The sequence below is a fragment of the Halichoerus grypus genome, chromosome 5, assembly GCF_964656455.1.
Source record: "Halichoerus grypus chromosome 5, mHalGry1.hap1.1, whole genome shotgun sequence".
NCBI lineage: Eukaryota > Metazoa > Chordata > Mammalia > Carnivora > Phocidae > Halichoerus > Halichoerus grypus.
The window spans coordinates 34,476,996-34,499,460 of record NC_135716.1 but is presented as its reverse complement, the minus strand read 5'-3'; the positions used below and the strand labels follow the sequence as shown (position 1 = coordinate 34,499,460).

Here is a 22,465-nt window from a genome sequence, read left to right as displayed (position 1 = left end):
GAGAGGGGGGAGGGTCAGAGGGAGAAGCAGACTCCCCGCCGAGCAGGGAGCCCGATGTGGGACTCGATCCAGGGACTCCAGTATCATGACCTGAGCCGAAGGCAGTCGCTTAACCAACTGAGCCACCCAGGCGCCCCTGAAACTGTTTTAAGATAAAAAGTTTCTTGGGTGCCTGGGTGGCTCAGTCGTTAAGCGTCTGCCTTCATCTCAGGTCATGATCCCAGGGTCCTGGGATCGAGCCCTGCATCGGGCTCCCTGCTCCACGGGAAGCCTGCTTCTCCCTCTCCCAGTACCCCTGCTTGTGTTCCCTCTCTCATTGTGTCTCTCTCTGTCAAATAAATAAATAAAATCTTTATTAAAAACATAAATAAAATAAAAAGTTTCTTTTTTTTTTTTTTTTAAGATTTTATTTATTTATTTAATTGACACAGAGAGAGAGAGAGACAGCGAGAGAGGGAACACAAGCAGGGGGAGTGCGAGAGGGAGAAGCAGGCTTCCCACTGAGCAGGGAGCCCCCCAATGTGGGGCTCGATCCCAGGACCCTGGGATCATGACCTCAGCCGAAGGCAGTCGCTTAACCAACTGAGCCACCCAGGTGCCCCTAAAATAAAAAGTTTCTTTAAAAGAGCATATACACACAGACATGCACACACTATATATATATATATGATTGGTATGTGGCCCGGTGTATATATTAATTCCTAGTTCCAACATATAAGTCAAGATATTCACATAAAGATCCAGAATTACAGCTTCTTGGGGACAAAAAAGGGGGTGGGGTGAGGGGCACCTGGCTGGTTCAGTCAGTAGAGCATGTGACTCTTGATCTCAGGGTCGTGAGTTTAAGCCCCACATCGGGCATAGAGCTCACTTAAAAAAATAAAAAAAGTGAAGTTGAGGCATGGAAGTTTGCATTTGGCAACAATAGCTCTGTATTCTCCTATGGTAATAATCAGCTCATCAGCTGCCTCCTTTAAAAAGGGGCATCTACTTAGTTTGTCACAGCCCTACTACCTACCACCTTACCCACCTAGCCAGCTTCAACAGTTTACAATTACAGTGACCTGCTTGGCTTTTACATTCCAAATCCAGTGCTAATTATTAGCTCAGATGAGACTCCAAAGGAAATATGGTAGCTCAAATTAATGAAAAGCAGCTTACACCTATCATCTATTATATCCAGTGACAACAAACAGAATAAAGAGACTTTAGATATTATCTCCATTTTAAACTTACTATTGAGCACAATTAACTCTCTTCCCCAAGTAAATTCGGTGGTTTTACCCTTAACCTGGTCTGAAATGAGTTTAACAAAAATACCTAGGAGATTTTTGAAGTATCTCCCAGGATAAATATGAGTAATTATGAAAGGGAGGAAACAGGAGCAACTAGAAACCTTTAGCACAAACACCTGCTGAACAGTGAAAAGGCCAAAGGGAAAAATATTAAAAGTCCCATAAATTTTGTCTGCTATGCATTCCTAAGAATAAATCAAAATAAATGATCAATTTTCAATTATCTATGGTGATGGGAAAGAAAAACCAATTATTCCAAAATCTTTCAAATGCAGCTCTCAAATACAGAGACCATCTGCTCCCTGATTCACAACCCAAAGGGAGCAAGTCTGGAGTCTGAAGAAAGGGGGTAGGGGACCACAGTCTATGGTTATGGGCTTTTTCATATTTGACTGCATTTGGTAAATTTGCGGATAAGAATCCCCTCTGGGGTCTCAAGATCTACTTGTTCTAGATTCTCTATTACATGCTATAAATTGCAAACTTCTTTAAAGTTCCTTGTAATCAACACAGAAAGGGGAATAAACACCCACTATGCAACTCATGGGGGGAAAAATGTATCATGAGAAAAATATTTTTGACTCTATAAAATTGCTTAATTTACAAAATAACTTGATCACAATTTCACCATCAACAAACAGAATTTTCATTGAGGCCAAGACAAACGATCAGTTCTGAAGTGCTTACACTTTGTGGACATCTGCAAGACCAAATAAAGGTAAACAAAAGACTGGCAATGACTTAAGTCAGTGGACACTGTGACATTTGTGACATTTCTCAATACTGCAACTCATGAATCAAATGCCAAAGAAAGCTCAACGCTGAGTTAGTTCTGGGGAGTGTGTGTGGATAAGAGAGTGAGGGATAGAAAGGCAGTGTGGGCAAGGATGTGTAAGGGGACTCAAAAATCGCTTCTCTCTGCATTTTAAAGCCTTAAGATTAGCCCTAATCTTCTTTGGAGTAGATCTACAGAGGTTTTAGTCAAGATCAAATGTACTACGGTTTATTATTGTTATTTGTTACGTATTTTATGAGCAAAATCACAAAATTCCAGCTCTATTTGTCATTCTATTATAACTGGTTATATCCAAGTTTTATTTATAAAGAGAACATTAAATCTAAGACAATTTGAGCAACATAATAAATTGTGACGAATTATAAACTATAGAATAAAATATCCATGAGACCATAATGATATAAATAACTGAAGAGAAACAGAATAAACAAGAAATAAATGTGCAAGGAGGAAAAATTCTTCCTTATGCTTGAATTCTAATTAGTAAAAGTGTAAAAGGAATGACAGAAATTTTAAAAAAATAACTATTTGGCCAACACCACAGAAATACGTAAGGCAAAAAATCATCAATGGATGCTAAAATCAAGCATAAAAATATAATATTTACATGGTCAAAGAATCTCCCCACAGAATAATGTTAATTACAAAGGGGGAAACAGTAACTTTATAGTTGCCAAACCTGGCAAACACCACCTTACCTAACTAATCAGGGGTAATCTCATCGCTAGATGAGACGTATCCACACCATGTGCCTCCTGATATGATGCACTGAGAAGAAAACATCACCACCTCTGCAGTGTTCTCGACAAAAATGCACCACCTGCAATCCTAATCAAAAGTCTAGCAAATTATTTTGTGGGTACCAATAAACTGATTCTAAAGTTTATATGGAGTGGCGCCTGGGTGGCTCAGTCAGTTAAAAGCGCCTGCCTTCGGCTCAGGTCATGATCCCAGGGTCCCGGGCTCGAGCCCCACATCGGGCTCCCTGCTCAGCAGGAAGCCTGCTTCTCCCTCACCCTCTGCCTGCAGCTCCCCCTGCTTGTGCTTGCGCACACTCTCCCGGAGGGAGGGAGGGAGGGAGGGAGGGAGGGAGGGAAGGAGGGAAGGAAGGAAGGAAGGAAGGTAGGAAGGAAGGAAGGAAGGACGGACGGACGGACGGACGGACGGAAGGAAAGACAGTCATTCAAACAATGGGCCGAAGACCTTTACCGACACCTCACCAGAGAAGATATACAGATAGCAAGTAGCATATAGAAAGACGTTCCACATCGTATATCACTACGGAAATGCAACCTAAAACAATGAGATACCATTACACGCCTATTAGAACAGCCAAAATCCAGAACACTGACAACACCAATTTTGCTGGTGAGCCTGTGAACAGTAAGAACTCTCACTCACTGCTGGTGGGAAAAGAAAATGGTACAGCCACTTTGGAAAACAGTAGCCAGGTTCTTAGAAAACTAAACATACTCCTAACATGTTCCAGCAATTGTGCTCCTTGGTATTGGAGTTGAAAACTTACATCCACAAAAAAACCTGAACACAATGTTTATGAACAGTTTTAATCATAATTGCCAAAACTTGGAAGCAGCCAAGATGTCATCCAGTGGGTGAGTGCAGAAATAACCTGTAGTACATCCAGACATATGATTCCAACTATACAAAATTCTGGAAAAGACAAAACTATGGAGACAGTAACAACATCAGTCATTGCCAGGGATCAGAGGGGAGAGAGGGATAAATAGGCAGAGTGCAGATGATTTTTAAGGAAATTCAACTACTCTGATACTATAATGGAGGATACATGTCATTATACATTTATATACAGAATGTACAACAGCTAGGGTAAAACATAATGGGAACCATGGACTCTGGGTGATAATGATGTGTCAATGTAGTTTCATCAATTTTAACAAATGGACTGCTCAGGTAGGAGATGTTGATAGTATGAGACTATACATGTGTAGAGACAGGGAGTATACAGGAAATCTCTATCTTTCTCCCATTTTTGCTGTGAACCTGAAAACCACTCTAAAAAAGATGACTTAAAAAAAAAAAAAGCATCACCTGGGTTTAATCATGAGGAAATAGACAAATTCAAACATTCTACAAAATAATCAGACATTTTTCAAACTCATCAGGGTCCAGAAAGTAAGGAGATTGAGAAACTGCCCCAGGCTAGAGGAACCCACAGAAGCATGACAACTAAATGCAATTTGGGATCCTGGATTGACTCCTGGACCAGAGAAAAGGGTGTTAGTGGGACAATTAGTGGAATTTGAGTAAACTCTGTAGATTAAGCACTGTTCACTGTTAATTTCCTGGTTTTGATCAATGTACTATGGTTATGTAAAATGTTAACATTTGGGGAAACCAGGTGAAAGTTTTTACAACTTTTTAAAAGGCAAATTACTTCAGTGATGTACTTGAAGAACAACAAAAGGAAGTCAGATTATTTCAAAATAAAAATTTTAATTTAAAAATACAGAGTACAAATTAGTTAACAAATGCCACCACATAAATGGATAAACTAAAACAGGGATCAGCAAACTTTTCTGTAAAGAGCAGACAAGTAAATAGTTTATTTAGGCTTTGTGAGCTAAAGTCTTTGTCAAGACTACTCATCTCTCCCATTTTAGCACAAAGCAGCCACAGACAGTAACTAAGTAGCAAGCATGCCTGTGTTTCAATAAAAACAAGAGAGAATGGATTTAGCCCACAGGTTGTGGTTTGCTGACCCTGCAATTAAACAAATTTTTAAAGAAGGTATAGTTTGACACGGTGTAACACATAATAGTTATTCTTTCTTAAGTAAATATAATCAAACTTTTTCCAGGTTTATTAAATGAAATGACAATTTCATTTGTTATTACATCATTTTCGGAATTCTTTATCATATACTGTTATGTTAGTTGTGTGCACAGGACCAGTAAAAGGAGATACTTAATATTTTCATGAAGAACAGAGCTATGTTTCCCATTAATAGTTCTAGCACAGAATGAGCTGAAGAATGTACTCCACTAAATGACCTTCCTCTGACCTCAAAATAAACTTAGTTCAGCATAAAAACAAAAAGGCAAAGAAACAATAAGCATTTGGGGCTCTCAATTTTCAAATATAATTTTACCTAGAAATTCAGAGTGTCAAAATATTTTTAAAATGTTTAAAACCTTCCTCCTCCTCTTACTGTATTTTGAAACAATTTAAATTGCTTCTAGTTATATTTCTCTGATCAGCCTTTGAACACATTTGCTGACTTGACTGATTTGGCATTATCTAACCATTCATCAGGTAATTTCAGAAAATCTAGGTATTCAAGATCAAGGTATAAAATGAGTAAAATCATCTGGCTTAGAATTTGTGTATGATTTCATTAATTTGACAGCTTATCAACTTTAGATAAAATGAAAGTTGATTATCTAGTTTAAGAGGTACACATGTTATAAATAATTTAAAAGTAAAAAGAAGGTACAAACTTCCAGGTATAAAATAAGTCATGACAATGTAATGTACAACACTGCATATTTGAAAGATGCTAAAAAAGTAGATCTTCAAAGTCCTCATCACAAGAAAAAATATATATATTGTAACTATGTATGGTAATGAAGGGGCACCTGGGTGGCTCAATCAGTTAAGTGTCTGCCTTTGGCTCAGGTCCTGATCCCAGGGTCCTGGGATCAAGCCCTACCTCAGGCTCTCTGCTCAGCGGGCAGCCTGCTTCTCCCTCTCCCTCTGCCTCTGCCTCTGCCTACCAGTCTGCCTACATGTGCTCCCTGTCAAATAAATAAATAAAATCTTTAAAAAAAAAAAAAAGAAAAACTATGTATGGTGATGGATGTTAACTAGACTTACCATGATCATTTCACAACACATAAATAGCAAATCATGCTGTACATCTGAAACTAATATAATGTTATATGTCAACTGTATCTTGATAAAAAAATAAAAATAACTTGGGGCGCCTGGGTGGTTGAGTCGGTTGAGCTTCGGACTCGTGGTTTTGGCTCAGGTCATGATCTCAGAGTCCTAGGATCAGGCCCCACATGGGGCTCCCTGCTCAGTGAAGGGAGTCTGCTTGTCTCCCCCTTTCTCTGCCCCTCCCGCCCCACCCCACCCACCACTTGCACTCTCTCTAGAAATAAATAAATCTTTAAAAATAACTTAGGGCGCCTGGGTGGCTCAGTCGTTAAGCGTCTGCCTTCGGCTCAGGTCGTGATCCCGGGGTCCTGGGATCGAGCCCCACATGGGGCTCCCTGTTCGGCGGGAAGCCTGCTTCTCCCTCTCCCATTCCCCCTGCTTATGTTCCCTCTATCGTTCTTGCTGTCTCTCTTTCAAATATATAAATAAATAAAATACTAAAAAATAAAATAAAATAAAAATAACTTAATTAAAGGCTGTCAAGTTTAGTTACATGATTTTCAAACCTCACTAAATTAATTCAGAAAGAACTACCAAATTTGGAACCACCTAGAAAGAAATAAATGTTGGATTTTCTTACCCAAGAATTAGCATAAATAAGACCAAAGTCAACACCACTGAAAAACTGAAGTAACGTAAGCGACCTGGTAAGTGATATATTAAACACATCTCAACATTAGATACTTTTAAAAGGTCAAGAGCCTGGGTTAATTGTAATTAGCCTGCATGGGTTATTTTTATCACGGTGCCTCGCCATGAGCAACCAGAGCGCCTGCCCAGAGTTCAGGAGTTTCCTCCCTGCTCCGCTGGGTAACACAGAAGGCGATTTCTCAGAGTGAGAGCCCGCACAGAGCGCGGGCCCGGACCAGCGGAGGCCATCACCTGGCCACAACTTACCCCAGGGTGTTGCCTGCCAGCCTGCCCAGAGTCTCAGAACCTGAGAGAAACCATGGGGAGTCACTTGTCCTCCCGGGCCTTGATGTCCTCCCTGCCCCCGAGCTGCTGTTCAACTTTGACCTGGGAAAAAAACAGGAGGTGCAACAGTCACAGAACAGTCCCAAACTCGCTAGGCACAAGCCTGGGACTCCTGGCCTCACTACTCTGGGGGTGACCGTGGTGACACACCAGCCTCGCTCTTCTCCGACTGCCCCTCCTGGAATGTGTCCTTCCCGTCACCGAGCAAGCCGCACAACCTACGGCCTCCCAGCAATCCAGCACTCCCTCCTGGTTCAAAGTGTCTGCATGGTTTAACTGCAAATGAATTATTCTTTAGACTTTTTAAAGTAATCATGCTTTCCTTAGAGGCAGGCAACTGAAATTCATCATACATTATCTAGCAGTGCTTTTTATATGTCATCATTTATAAAGACCACAATTTTAAAGACCCTTGTCAATTTCAAACTGAGTTACTTGATTTGGAAATATTAAAAAGGAAAAAACATGAGGGGCCTGGCTGGCTCAGTCGGTACACCATGAGACTCAAACTAGGGGATCATGAGTTTGAGATCCACATCGGGTATAGATATTACTTGAAAAAGGGCAGGGAAGGGGGCCTGGCTGGCTCAGTTGGTAGAGCATGTGACTCTTGATCTCAGGGTTGGGAGTTCAAGCCCCACACTGGGTATAGAGATTACTTAAAAATAAAATCTTGGGGGGAAAAAAAAGATCTAAAAAGTCATTTCAATCAAAGAACAGATCTGACTTGGGACCTACCACATACATAAATCATTCCTCTGATAACCAATTTCTGTGAAGTGACCAACTTCTCTGCTATTTTCAATATTAATATTTTAGCCATAAATCACTGCTTGCAGAAAAATTAAAATCAAACTACAAGATAACCATTTCACTATTTTAAGTGCCTCATTTTCTACAATGCTTTTTTTAAACTTGAAGGCTATCAAAATCAAAACACAGGTTTAATACAATACCTTTGAAGAGCTAAATACTTATTAAATAGAAACGGCATTAATGTCTTACCCATCGTTGTTATCAGGTTTGCCCAATTCCAATCTGTCTGGCTGTACTGAGAAACCAATCCTGCAAACTCTACCATCCTAAAAGCCAAGAAAATAGAAGAAATCGCCAAAGTAAAAATGTGTATTAAAATATGAATTTATTCAATAAACAGATTATGTCCCCATCACTGTCAATTCAGAAGACAACAAATAAGTTCCTTTTCAGAAGGCACTCACGCCTGACGTGGGGAAGTATGTTTTACATTACATTATCAGGATAGCAGTAAAAATAATTTAAAGTATCTCTAACAGAATTCAGAGTAAGGAAATGACTGGGTATCAGGAACTTCTCCATTACTATGGTTTCAAGCTGTACTAAATCACTTAAGCTTTCTCTGAGCCAGAGAATGGACAAAATAAGGAAATGGAACTAGGTGATCTCTTGCAAAAAACTTCTATTTTGCCTGGTTAAAAAGGAAGATACATGATAATGCACGATTCTATTTTAATTTAAGTTCCTTTTCATTTCTATATCTTACAGTGAACAATTTACCTCAAGAAGAAAGGCAGCATGATTTGGTCCTACCACACACTGTTTGATAGTAGCCTGTTCCAATACATTCAAAGGGGGGTGGCTAAGGAATAAAAAAAGTCAAATAAAATTATTTTTTAAATGGCAAATACATTCTAGGGTTGGTATGTTTGTTTTTTATCTGATTAACCAAAGGAAAAAATAGCTGGAAAAACCTGTTTTTAAAAATTAATATTTACATAATAAGCAGTAATTGAAAAATAATAATTATGATATCCTTTACAGTTATTACATGTCCTTGGTATGCCAGATTTTTCAAAAATCGGTATGAACAGAACCTATTATTCAAATGAATCCAAGTCATAAATAGTTGACAGATTAAAATATTTCTGGTTGCTTCTGCCTAAATAGGACTTATTTTTCCTAATAAAGAAAAAAATGCTCTTTTCAGAAAATTTAAAATATCTTAAAACTCTTACCTGTTTAAATTGTATTTGTTCAGTTTTTCTGAAACTTCCCGTAACCTTTAAAAACAAAATGAAATATGAATAAACCACATGTACAAAATCTTTTTGAATAGTTCTGATAGGTACTTGTATCATTATTTGGTGATTTCTAACAGTAGTATACAAAAAATCTGCTAAGGCAAGAATGTTTTTTATATTATCTTTGATTTTTTGTCCCAAAAAAGATCCCTGGTCAACTCTACAATTCCCTTCCCTCACCACCCCATTAGCGACTTTGATAATAATATCAATCCCATTTTACAGATAAGGAAACTGAGGCTTCTAGTATTTGTAATACACAAAGTGGCAACAGAGCTGGTACCTGAACCAACACCAATGGAAGCCATTTTTTTTTTTTTTAAACACTGTGCTATATATGCCAAGAGATTCTTAAATGTAATGTACATGTATATCATAAAATGAAGATATTAGGGTAGCATAAATCTACTAAGAATTTAACAAAATGGGGCAGAAAAAGCCTGAAAGCTTAATTGACTTAAGACACAGTCTCAGTTCCTGAAGGGCCTTCTGACACAAAACTACACAAATGAAGACCTCTATGTCCGTATCTACAAAACAAGGATAACACCTCCCCCCAATTCTAAAAGAGTATCAAATATGCTTCAAAAAATCTCAAGGGGCTGCATAACTAAAAGATATTAACTCATATTATCTATTACGATTTTGCTGCTTATCTCAAGAAAACGGTCTTGAATTAATACAAAATATTGTAATACTCATTTAAACTAGACCCTTCGGTCAACTTAAGGAACTCACTTTATAATGTAAAGATGTAATCAAACGCAGAGATTGTAAGAGTTTGAGTCTATCAAGTTACCAAAACAACTGCCTAATCTTTCAAAATTTTTTCATAGATGATTCTCTTAAAAATAAACAGAATTTTAGAAAGCAATAGAAAAAAATTAAAACATTCAATCAACAGGAAATTCCATGGGGGCGCCTGGGTGGCTCAGTCAGTTAAGCATCTGTCTTCAGCTCAGGTCATGGTCCCAGGGTGCTGGGATCGAGCCCCACATCAGGCTCCCTGCTCAGCGGGGAGCCTGCTTCTCCCTCTCCTCTGCCTGCAGCTCCCCTGCTTGTGTGCGTGCATGCTCTCTGCCAAATAAATAAAATCTTTAAAAAAAACATTTTCTTAAACAGGAAATTCCATGAATTTTACTTTCTAAAAAGTGACAAAAATAGGGGTGCCTGGGTGGCTCAGTCGTTAAGCGTCTGCCTTCGGCTCAGGTCATGATCCCAGGGTCCTGGGATCGAGCCCGCATCGGGCTCCCTGCTCAGCGGGGAGTCTACTTCTCCCTCTCCCATTCCCGCTGCTTGTGTTCCCTCTCTCGCTGTGTCTCTCTCTGTCAAATAAGTAAATAAAATCTTAAAAAAAAAGTGACAAAAATACATAAAATCAAATTTCAATCATTTGTACTAACAGATGAAAGTGATATACATACTCCGAAAATAAATCGCAGCTTAAAGCCAGTTTAGGATTCAAAGCTGCCATAAATCATTTATTATATAAATGGGCAAATGACCTAATTATTTCAGTAAGAGATTCTAGCAGGACCCAACTGTCTCTCAACTTTATTTTATCCTATAAATTCTATTCTTTGTTTAATGCTGAGGAACATCTTTCAAACACTAACATATATACAGGTTTTTTTGCCAATTCTGAATCTTACTCCTAAGCAATAACTTTCAAATGATGCCATACTTAATTTCTCTCCCACTCACTGGTGACTTTATTCTCACTCCCAAAGAAGAGCACCTGACCCACCATGTGTGGGGTTCATGAGCTCTGAGAGAAGGCCAACTAGAAAATGGGGATAAACTAAACTGGGAGGCTCCAAACAATGGCCTTCAGAATCCTGGAGCAGACGCAGGAGTAGAGCTGGAGGGAAAAGGCTAAGAAAGGTTTACTTCCCCAAAACCACAGTAGTACTCCGAGAAGGTACATTTTTCCTGCAGACAACTAAACCCATTCATTCCCATTCCTTTCTCTTCGCCCAACAAGGTCTTGAGAGCTTTCACAAAGTATAAAGTTACGGGGAGGAAAGGGAGCTGGGGGCAGATAAAATTTGTCAAAGCCTTTTCAAAACCGGGCAAATGATTAAATATTAAATGCTGCTCTCATGTTTTCAAATACCATTCCACGTACACAATATTTGTAACACCAAAATAAGCTTTGAAAACATAAAAATGCTGAAGTATGAAGTCAAGAACTCGACAGCAAATTTCAGGCCACTAGGGGACAGAGTCACTGCCCTCAATTCAATTTTCTAATCTCAAAAATCATGGTGGACTCCTAACCACATCTGAAATGTACACCCATTTGTACTGGAAACAATGCCCACTGGGTAAAAAGAAATCTGGAGCTTACTCCCAGCTCATCTACTACTAACTGGGCTCATTTGAGCCCATTAAGTCTCAGGTTCTCATCTATATAAGGGAAGACTAATAGTCATCTCTGGTTCTTTTTAGTCCTGGAATTCTTATGAATGTTTGAAAAGCAAATATTATCAGTGGGGATACATATATAATGTTTATATGGGACTAGCACTTACTGTCATATTCCATTTCATCTAACCCATCTGAAACTTTCACATACAAACTGATTTTACACGGACATTTAGGATGTTTCCCCAAAAAACCAGATTTTTTAAATTTCTTAAATTCAGTCCCCAAAATTTACACAAAATATATCATGCTTGCAAATCTCAAAACAGTTATCAGGACTAAATTGGCACCCTAAGCATAAATCCCAGACCATAGCGACAAAAAACCTACAAACAAACAAAAAACTATAAAAATAAAAGAGTACTGAGTTCCTCCTTTTACATTATAGAGTCCTCAGCAGACACGGAAATCACAGAATTCAATTCAATTACTAAGTAACTGAATGTCTCTACATAATTATTAGGCACTCATCTACTTTAAAGGATCTTTCTCCAAAAGCTCACAATGCTTAAAGTCATTAACTATATTTCCTCTAGGAGCAACATGAACAAGTCTCCCTTGTTTTTTAAAATAAAAGGAAAAGTACCCTAGAACTCACCAAATTCCATTTCAGAATAAATCTTTACATGTGGCTGTGAGATGGAAAACAATTTGAAGAGTACAGCATAACATTACAAAATAACCTCATAACTCAGCATTTAATCTCATTCAGGGACAGGTAGGCAAGCCTTTGTGAGGTGGCTATAACACACAATGGATAGGTTAACAACAAGCTTCTGACAATCCTTAGTACTCCTACACCAAAGATTTATTCTATATTCCAATTCAATAACCTATTTCATTCCTTTAAATTTATAGGCATTTTACAGATTCAGATGCTGGATTTTCTTTTTCTTAAAGCACCAAGGTAGGGTAACAGCAAACTGATGTTTAAAAAGAGACAAGAAATCAAAGTGTAACCTGCTGGAATCTAACATATTTCACCGCTGCCCTGAAAATCCCCTGTAAGTTCAGTCTCCTTTTCCCCAAATTTAACATTATAATTTCAAATATAATTCATCTTCTCACCGATCCTCAACTGGGAACAGCATCAGTGCAGGTCCGTCGGTTTTCGAATTCTGTCTACCTGTCATGTACCACACCTGCATGTTCATACATACATACCCCTAAACTGAATGAAACCTGATGGATTTTTAGCTGTATTTCTAAAACGAAAAAAAATTTAGGTATGTTTAGATCCCGAAAAGGTTTCAATTCTCCAGGACAGAAAGATATTCCTGACACCCCACCTTCTACAAGATGACAGTCTTCATGTATCTGGAAGTGTAGGACCAGGTACACCTGCCCATGTTTCATGTTTGTAGCAATCACCCTAATGGTGGAAAAGTTGACAATCTGCCAAAAGTACATTTCTTCCAGTCTCATTCCTACTTATTTCAGGCCCAGCTCAAGTGTTACGTCCTCCATGAATTTGTCCCGATAGCCCTACTTTTCTTCCTGCAGAAGTGGACAGCTTCTCCCTCCTAGAGGACCTTCGTGTCTACTTTGTGTTCATTTGTTTCCGTCTGAAATGGCTTCAGAGACAGTAAGAAAACCAAGTCTTTCCCCACTCTTCCACGTCTTTAGATACAGTTCCAACAGTGAAAAATGGAGAATAATACTTGTATACAATCCATTTTAGAGGAAGAAAAGGTTCCTGATCTAATCTCAACAAAATTAACTCCCCAGGTCTTCCACCTCAAACTAAAGTTTAAAACAGGCAAGAAAAGTACAAATATACAGGTTTCTTTTAGGATAGTTGCCCATATTAGCTCTTATAAGCAGACCAGTTACCATAAAGAGAACATTTAGTAACTCACCACTTACCCAATAATATGAGCAACCTGCCTTTAAAGTGACCTCACTCCAACCTCTACCTATCCATCCATGGAATAAAACTTTTACATATCTGTATCATTTTATTTTGGAGCAAAGGGCTTAATAATCCATATAAAGAAACAACAGCCAACAGTAAAGGTTACCTAAAACACTAAATCATACATTAAAAATCTGTGCCCAGATTATTTTCTTGTAGAAAAAGAAATACTGTAAGAATATTTCTGGCATTTCCCCAAAAGAAAACTCTAAATCTTAAAGCCTAAAACTCAAGAAGCAATGAAATTACCTTTTTTTTTTTTTTTTTTTTGGAGCAACTATGTTGCTAGATAGATGGCTGAGATAGGAGTCAAGCTTCCAGTCTTTTCTGCTCTATCACCCTGCACTTTCCTAAGTACAGGCAGTCAGTCCTTAACTTTCACATTGTTCTTTAATACAAGTGTCACACCATACCATCTACACTGCCACCACTGAACTGTCTCTTTGCATGTCATCTGTTCAACATTATCACTGACATCAATAAATTCAAGCTATCATGTGGTGGTCCCACCTGCCGGCCATTGTCACTGGGAGAAGAGGCTTTGCTTTGGGCAAAGCTGCAGAGGGTATTTTTTGAAATGGTCATTTACTTGTGCCAGCATCTAATAGGCACATTCCCAGCCCCAGCAGATAAATGAAAATCTGGTGCTGCCTTATTCAATCCAGTCCGGAGAGCATCCAACCCAAAACCCCTTTTCACACAGTCCTGGAGCAAGCCAACAGCAAACCATCTAAGGCATGTTTACAGGGAATCCTCTTTAGGAGGTCTTGGGTATAAAATGGAAGGGGTCAACTGAGTCTTCTCATGCTACACTGGAGATCTGTTCTTCTATGAAGGGGATAAAACCTTTCTTGCTACCCACCCAACTCTGTGTTATGACTTAAATATTAAGAGCTACCTTGACCCATGGGACTGAGGATGACTGGGAAGAACCTGGAACAATTAGGGCTGTGTTGGCAAGCAAGAAGCACCAACACATTAGGGATAATTCTCTCCATCTTTGTGATTATGAAAGACTCATTGTATGTCTGAAATTTGACTTAGAGACATTCAACTTTCAGATACATTCTTTGAAATCCATTTTGTACTGCCTCTATCTGAATTTAACCCTGATCATGGGTTCCCCAGCTTCAGGATTTCCAGAACAGTAAATGGGAGTGGGGCTGGATGAATAATGAGAGAAGCAAGGTAGCTATTTGGACAACACACACATTTAAAAAAAAAAAAAAATCACTACACCTCATTTTCACGGCAAAAATGTAAGGAGGCCATAATTTTAGATTAAATATAAACTAAACAAATTTAGCTATATTAAAAACTATTTTGTCCTTAATTTTTCTCATGTCACAGCTGACCAGAGAAAACTTCAAAGTTTAACACTAAGTAACCAAGGAATAAGATTATGGTAAAGGCCAAAGAGAGACTAAAAATTTACCAGAAACAAAAGATTTTAGGCCTCAAGAACACTGAGACCATTAAGTTTATTTCTTTGTATCTCCTATAAAAGGGTTTTCTCTAAAAGTAAATCAGAATCTCTGGATGCATATTTTTCACCTCCCCAAATATTCCTTAAGAGTCTTCCCAACAGCCTCTCTTCTTAACCCCTCATAATGTATTTTAAAATTTTAAATTTTATCTTAGAACCACTTCACACTCTTAAAAACTGAGGACCCCAGGGGCGCCTGGGTGGCTCAGTTAAGCGGCTTCCTTCGGCTCAGGTCATGATCCTAGGGTCCTGGGATCCAGCCCCGCATCAGGCTCTCTGCTCAGTGGGGAGCCTGCTTCTCCCTCTCTCTCTCTGCCCCCCCCCACTTGTGTTCTCTCTCTAATAAAATCTTTAAAAAAATTGAGGTCCCCACAAACACTGATATTTATAATATTAAGTACCAAGAAAATTTTGGAATATTTATTTCAAAAATAATAAACTCATTACATAAACAAAAATTACCTTATGAAAAGTAACTATTTTCCCAAAACTATTTGTGATAGGGGACTGTTTTACATTTTTGCAGACCTCTTTATTACTGGTCTTAATATAAGAGAGCCAGATTCTCAGATCTGCTTCTGCGTTCCGTACGTCACAGTACATTGTTTTGGTTGAAGTATGTGAAGAGCTGGCCCCGATATTTTAATACCCCTTACAGATCACTGTGGACGTTCTTTGATATTACACCAAAACTTGACAAGTGATCATTCCTTAAAGGTTGGGAGCAATGTGAAACCTTCTGAAACCTATCAACTCTTTTGCCCACGTGCAAGTCTATAACAGCATGCGCTGCTCATATGGAAAATAATGGTTTGCTGACTTACAAAATCATGTCTGTTAAACTCACAATGATGGATACAAATTTCCCAAAATTCTAATTTTTGCTTGAAAGTTTAATTTTATCACTAGCAACAAACAGCTTCAGTTGTTTCCCTTGAAGTGACAGGCTCACTATGGTCATTTTTGAGGAAATCTCTGTGAAATACCCAAGTCTTTTAAGTAAAATAAGTGTTCCTGAAGAAAGGAGCTAGTTCAGCTTGCATCTAAAACAACTGCAGAAGTGTTTTTCTTCAAGACAACCAACGTCCTTTTCATTTTGTCACACTGCATATTAAAGTAATATACACTCAAAGGTTAAGATTTAATAAAATTTAGTAATTTTTACCACTTCATCAAAGACACCCTTTGAGTGAAAACTGGCTGTTCCTACAAGTGCAAAAAAGTGAAGAATACAATAATTTTCAATACAGTTTGGTGCCACTACTTTGATTTGTGCTAAGAAGCCAGTATTTTACCTGCCATTGCTTTTGAACAATAGCACAAATTTCCAAACAGTGAAAAAGACGAAGTCTCAGTATTATTATGAAGATAGTTTTTTCTTAAAGATTTTATTTATTTATCTGAGAAAGAGAGAGAGAGCAAGTGCACAAGGCAGGGGGGAGGGACAAATGGAGAGGGAGAGGCAGATGCCCCTCTGAGCAGGGAGCCAAAATGGGGCTCCATCCCAGGACCCTGGGATCATTACCTGAGCTGAAGGCAGACGCTTAACTGACTGAGCCACCCAGGCACCCTTATTATGAAGATAGTTTTGACCTCAGAGCCCATGAGAAGGTCTTAGAGATCCAGAGTCTGCAGACCACACTTTGAGAATGGCAGTACTCCCTTCTAAAATATAAACAGTAATAAATATACTATAAAATATACTATAAAAAATATAAAAGTAATAAAAAATGCAGTGCCATTAAAGTAGCCAATACTAAATCAATGTTGGAAAAAATACCTGTTCATTCATCTTACTAACATAGCCACTATGTCAACCAAATAATTATATACTTTTAAAATAGTTTTAAAATTACAGCTATTCTTTGATACTACACCAAAACTTAGCAAGTGATAGTTTCTTAAAGGTTGGTTGCAATGTGGAATCTGAAGCCCTATCAATGAACTTTCCATATTGTTATACTAAAACCCACTGGTTTGTCTTGTACTCTGATTAAGTCATTTACCCATGCATGATTCTGTTTAGATACAAAATGGCACTGTAGCCTTTGGCTCAGGTCATGATCCCAGGGTCCTGGGATGGAGTCCCCCATCAGGCTCCTTGCTCAGCAGGAAGCCTGCTTCTCCCTCTGCCTGCCACTCTCCCTGCTTGTGCTCACATGCGCTCTCTCTCTCAAATAAATAAAAGCTTAATAAAATAAAATAAAATAAAATAAAATAAAATGGCACCATAAAGTAGCATGAAGTAGCATAAAGCATATTAATATTTTTAATAGTGCCTCCCTTATTAAAATCCCATGAAAAGACATTAAGTGACTGTAATTGACTTATCAGTGGTTTCCTATTTACTTGAGAGAGAGAGAGAGAGAGAGAAAACAAGCAGGGAGGAAGGGCAGAGGGAGAGGGAGAAGCAGACCCCTGCTGAGCAGGGAACCCAAGGCGGGGCTCCATCCCAGTGGTATCATGACTTGAGCCGAAGGCAGACGCCTAACGGACTAAGCCACCCAGGTGCCCCCCTTACCAGTGGTTTTCAACACGGGAAGAGAAGGCAGTGGGGGCAAGGATACAGAAGAGTCTCTTTAAGATCTGAATGCAAAAGCTACAGTTAATTACTAGAAGGGGGCAGGAGAAGCCTCAAGATGTCACAAACTGCCAGCCTACAGATGTACACATGATATTGAATCACACGGCATTTTAAATTTTTTAAAGATTTTTAACGAGTCTTGGCCAACATTTAAACTTGGGGAGAATTTCGCACAGAATTTCAGGTTTTTAGCTTCTTTTGAAAGAGAAGATCGAGCAACTGCACTTACTTTCCCGTATGGTGACTAGAGGCACCCTTACCTAGAGGTACCAAGCACCTGTAGGCATCTGGGTTTGAGGCCAGTGATATGGACTCCCAACCCCTGAAAAAGGTATTTGCTTGGTGAAGAGGAATCTGCTCAGTTTTATAATTCAAATCTCAGCATGTACAGTGATCCCTAATATATCTTTGCTCAGCCGTAAGTCATAACCACATTTTATTTCTTTAAATTGACTTTACAATTTCTAAAATAGTGTTCTGACTTTTCTCACTTTTTGCCTACCCAAAGAGTACTAAGCCTAGCAGCAAACATCTGACTTTACTATTAAAAGACCCCAAATCACACAAATGACGGCTTTTATAGAGGGAAAATCCATCTGTCAGCTTCCTAAATGACAATTATAGGTAGGACTTATATATATACTTCATGCTTATGGAGACGACAAATGCTAGTCTATATAATGTGTTCACTTTAAGAAAATGATACAGTACATTCACCTTCAAGATGCATTCAAGACCAAAAAGAAAAGAAGTTTCTAAATAAATACTATAAATTTATGAAATGATACACATTTTTTAAAATGGGAAATTCTTTAAACTATTTCCCCTAAAATGGTTTTCAGTTAAAACTGTTAAGAGTTCTATAAAATTAAAATAAGGAAATTCATTTTACAGAAATGCTCTGTAAACTAGCATAGGGGGGAAAAAAAATGGCATCCCACTCATAAATAATTTCTTCCCCTAACCTGGAAAATATCCTGCTTACAAACTCCTATGTAGTGTCATAAATAACATTGTTCCTAATAAAATGAAAAAGAGACCAAAATTCCAAACTCCTGTGCCATTTGAAAAGCCAAACACATGTCTGAGAAACGAAATGCCGAACACAACAAAATGAGTCATTTTCCTTTAAAGCCAAAATACCACGTTATTTTCAGCTCCATTCAAAACAGGAAAAGGGAAATACACATGCCAAATGGACAAGAACTTTGGTAGAAAAAGATACAAGATATGGCCTTTATACATTAATTTTTCTTGACAATTTCTTTTGTCAAGTCCTTCTATCTAATTCCATCTTGGTAACAGTAAGACTATACACACAGACAAGAATCAAAACATGCTAACAGGATGAGACTTCTTTTGAGCTACCATCCAAAAAGTGTTGCTAGCATCCAACCAAAAATTCAAGAGAAAATTCTTGGTTTTCTTCACCCTTAGGCCATATCTACATTCTGAATATCCACAACATCATTCATTAAAGTATCTGCCAGATGCAGGTAAGGTATTCAAATCATTATAATCCCAATTTCAACTCTACATATAAATCGAACTTGTCATGAGATAACGGATACTCATCCTAGTATAACTACTGCCATTTGGCAAGTTACATGATCCTTGAGATAGAATTGTAAACTGAAGTAAAACACCTGTAATGAAATCTGACTTTCCCACAGAAACAAGACAATTAGGTTATATTCCTAACCAAGGGATCTTGATAACATTAACATCAAAGATGAAATTGCAGTTTTACTGCTTTTGAAATGGTCATTTGACATTCCTGAGCCGCCATTCCATCTGCCCTAGGAACCACAGCTGCAGTCTTGCGAGGGGCACGGGGCCGGGAAAGATGAGCTGTGCTGTCAGACAAACCAACCTGGGTTTGATTCCATCCCTGCCGTTAACTGGCTCTGGAACCTTGGGCAAGCTTACTCAAACCTCCCAGAACTTGGAAGGTCTCTTGGTCTATTAAAATGGGGATAAAACCCCTTGTCTGGTAGTGCTGCTAGAAGGATTAAAGGTAATTTTGTGATGTACCTTGGAAAGAGCCAAGCACTTAAATGCTCAATAAATGACAGCCATGAACATCACTGAACTGTATTTATATTCTTCATCCTTGGATAGCTTGCTATATTTTGCTGCTCAAATCCACCAAGTTCTGGCTTAACTGGTTGCCAAACTAAATAGGGCCCATTTCAAATCCTGAGATCAAGGGTAGGAACCTGAGGATCCAGGGAATGGGATCCAGGGAATGAGAGCTAAGTCTGGGAATTCCTGGTATTAGAAATCTGTATATGCACAATAATTCCTTTGTTTCCTGTGCAAGGGTTCTTATTTCACAAAGCATGAGAGATTCCTCTTCTTGCCCCTACTACCCCTCCAATCTATCTCTTCACTCTTCCAGAGCATTCTATACTCCAAACATCACTATACTCTCACAATTCCTTAACTAGATTATACTCATAAACTACTCTCTTATTTTTTTTGAACATATCTATTCCCTCAGCCTAGAGTAATTATACCCCACTGCTTTTACACATCTAGCTACTAGGCCCTCAAGGCTAGGCTGAAACAACCTGTGGGAAACCTTAACTCACCGTTCACTCCAGGCTAACCTAGGCCTTTCTCTGAATCCCACTTTAGACCTGGGGCACACTTCCTCCAGAGCACTTCATATGATATAACTATTCGTTTGATGAAATACTTGTCTCTTTCACCGCCTGACAAATTCTAAGAAGGCAAGAAACATGTTTTACTTACTTCTAAATCCCTACCACCTGGCACATAGTAAATCCTTCCTAACCATGTGCCGATGGACGGGTGGCTGACCAAATGAATGGACATTCATATGTCTTGGCTCTAAGTCCTACACTGCCTCAAAATGATGGATTCATAGCTATTTTTAAAGATTTTTAGATGTTCTCTTATGTGACCAATATTATGAGGCTAGGTTTTTTAAAATACACCAAAGGAATGTTGTCCTACAAAATAACCCCCTGGAGGCTCTGCCCTAATTCAAACGCCCCTGCAATACCATAAGAAACTTGTGAAACTCCTTCTTCAGGATTCATTCATTCTACAGAAAGAGTTTATCAGTGAGGAAAACCTCGCAGTACTCCACAGCCTGGTATACTCTCTCAGTACCCTCCACCCAGAGGAGGGTCTCTTTTTTTCCTCCTTCCCTCCTCTGTGGTTTAATCTGGGTTGGTGTTAGGGAAAAGAGCTGAAGGGGCCCAAAGGAAGTTGGAAGCAAAGGGAAGAGAGAAAGAGAGCTCATCAGGAAGCAACATTACAGATAAAAGTCTGTGTGCAGCCTCCTGTTTTGGTGCCTGAAACTGGTAACATGAGTCTAACAGGCTACGGGCCTTGAAATGCAAACCAGAGAAAGTCTGGTCACTGGACATCTACTGGCAAGTAATCCAATAAAATATTCTAACATGTAATTGGTATCAAAATAGGAAGAATCAGATATAAATGCCCATATTAATGTTTTGTCTGGTTTTGTTGTTTATTTAGCCAATCACCAGCATCGTAGCCATGAAGTCAAACTGAGTGTCAGCCCAGTCCTACCTAGATACCAGCAAACAGCCCTGGGTTTTGAGACTCAGCTCCACCATTAAAAGACAGAGCATGACCTTGAGTAGGTCATTTAACATTTGCTCTCGTGTTTCCACCTCTGCTAAAAATGGTCGTCACCCTATCTGTTTCAAAGTTTTCTTAAGAATCGGATAATACGCCACATGTAAAAGTAATGTGTACCATCTTAAATAATAGTGTCTAAATCTAGCTAATCATCACAATCTCTAGGGAACATTTTTAAAGACATTTCTCAGTCCCCACCCAAACCTACTAAATCAGAGATCTCCAAATACAAGGCTCAGTGACTGATATTCTGGCTAAGTAAGTTATGGCATACACATGAAATAGTTCGGAAAGGCCTAACATTAGTCACCTATGAGAAAAGGAAGTAGGCAGCTAGGGCACAGAGCAGAGAGGGAACTTTTCACTGTGTGCCAATGTACACTTTTGAATTTTAAACCACATAAACGTATTATCAACTCAAATGTTTTTTGGGTTTTTTTTAAATTTCTAAGTACCCAAAGTGATTCTGGTGATTAATTAACTTTGAAAAACACTACTCTTAAAGACCACGAATACACGTAAGGATTGCTTAAAATAGTCATAAGATCAGTAGTCCATTTAGGGAGACATTAATAACCCTACTATTTCAAGTATTAGAAACTTGAAATGTTGCTTAGGATAGCTCACTCTCAGAAATTCACAATTCACATACCTCTATTAGAGTTTTATAAGTCCTACAATAAAGAAACCCATTTAACTATGCTTAATCTTGTGCTTCCCACACTGAAATTGAACATGATCAGGTCATTTTTTCTAGTAAGATCTTGGGGAACCAGAACACACTGGTGTAAGATCCAAGTTTCCTGAGGCAAAGACCATCTCTCTACCCCAGAACCCTAGAGAGTACCTAGCACACAAAAAGCCTCCCCAAAACAGTGACAGGCTGTCTTTACTGTCTTTTCTCTTTACCTAAACCAAAACTATGTCCCAATTTTCTTACTATTTAATCAGCTTCAAGGATTTAAAAAAAAGCAAATAGCATAAACAATCCTACTCTGCCTAAAATTATATTGTTAAAAAATGCAACTACCTACAGCAGATCTTTTTTTTTTTTTTAAGATTTTATTTATTTATTTTGACAGAGAGAGTGAGAGACAGCGAGAGAAGGAACACAAGCAGGGAGAGTGGGAGAGGGAGAAGCAGGCTTCCCGCAGAGCAGGGAGCCCAATGCGGGGCTCTATCCCAGGACCCCGGGATCATGACCTGAGCCAAAGGCAGACGCTCAACAACTGACCCACCCAGGCGCCCCCAGCAGATCATTTTTAAATCCAAATAATATGGCAATAGGCACTTTTATTCCTTAAAGTGGAAAAAGAGAAGATCTATATGATTCTATATTACCTACTTTTAAGAGGCAGTAATAGATT

General features: G+C 38.6%; 1 protein-coding gene across 6 annotated transcripts in view; it reads right to left on the bottom strand.

The window, feature by feature from the left end:
• UBR5 (ubiquitin protein ligase E3 component n-recognin 5) overlaps window positions 1-22,465 on the bottom strand; it is a 136,874-nt gene that overhangs the window by 85,475 nt on the left and 28,934 nt on the right. For all 6 annotated transcript variants that reach the window (XR_013447754.1, XR_013447755.1, XM_078072160.1 and 3 more), the window contains exons 2-5: window positions 8,982-9,026; window positions 8,524-8,605; window positions 7,993-8,069; window positions 6,910-7,029 (exon numbers count right to left, since the gene is read on the bottom strand). Coding sequence is in view for 4 of the 6 variants with exons in the window: in XM_078072160.1 (XP_077928286.1) it covers window positions 6,910-7,029; window positions 7,993-8,069; window positions 8,524-8,605; window positions 8,982-9,026 (324 nt within the window). In the remaining 2 variants the exon portion in view is untranslated. The remainder of the gene's footprint in view (window positions 1-6,909; window positions 7,030-7,992; window positions 8,070-8,523; window positions 8,606-8,981; window positions 9,027-22,465) is intronic.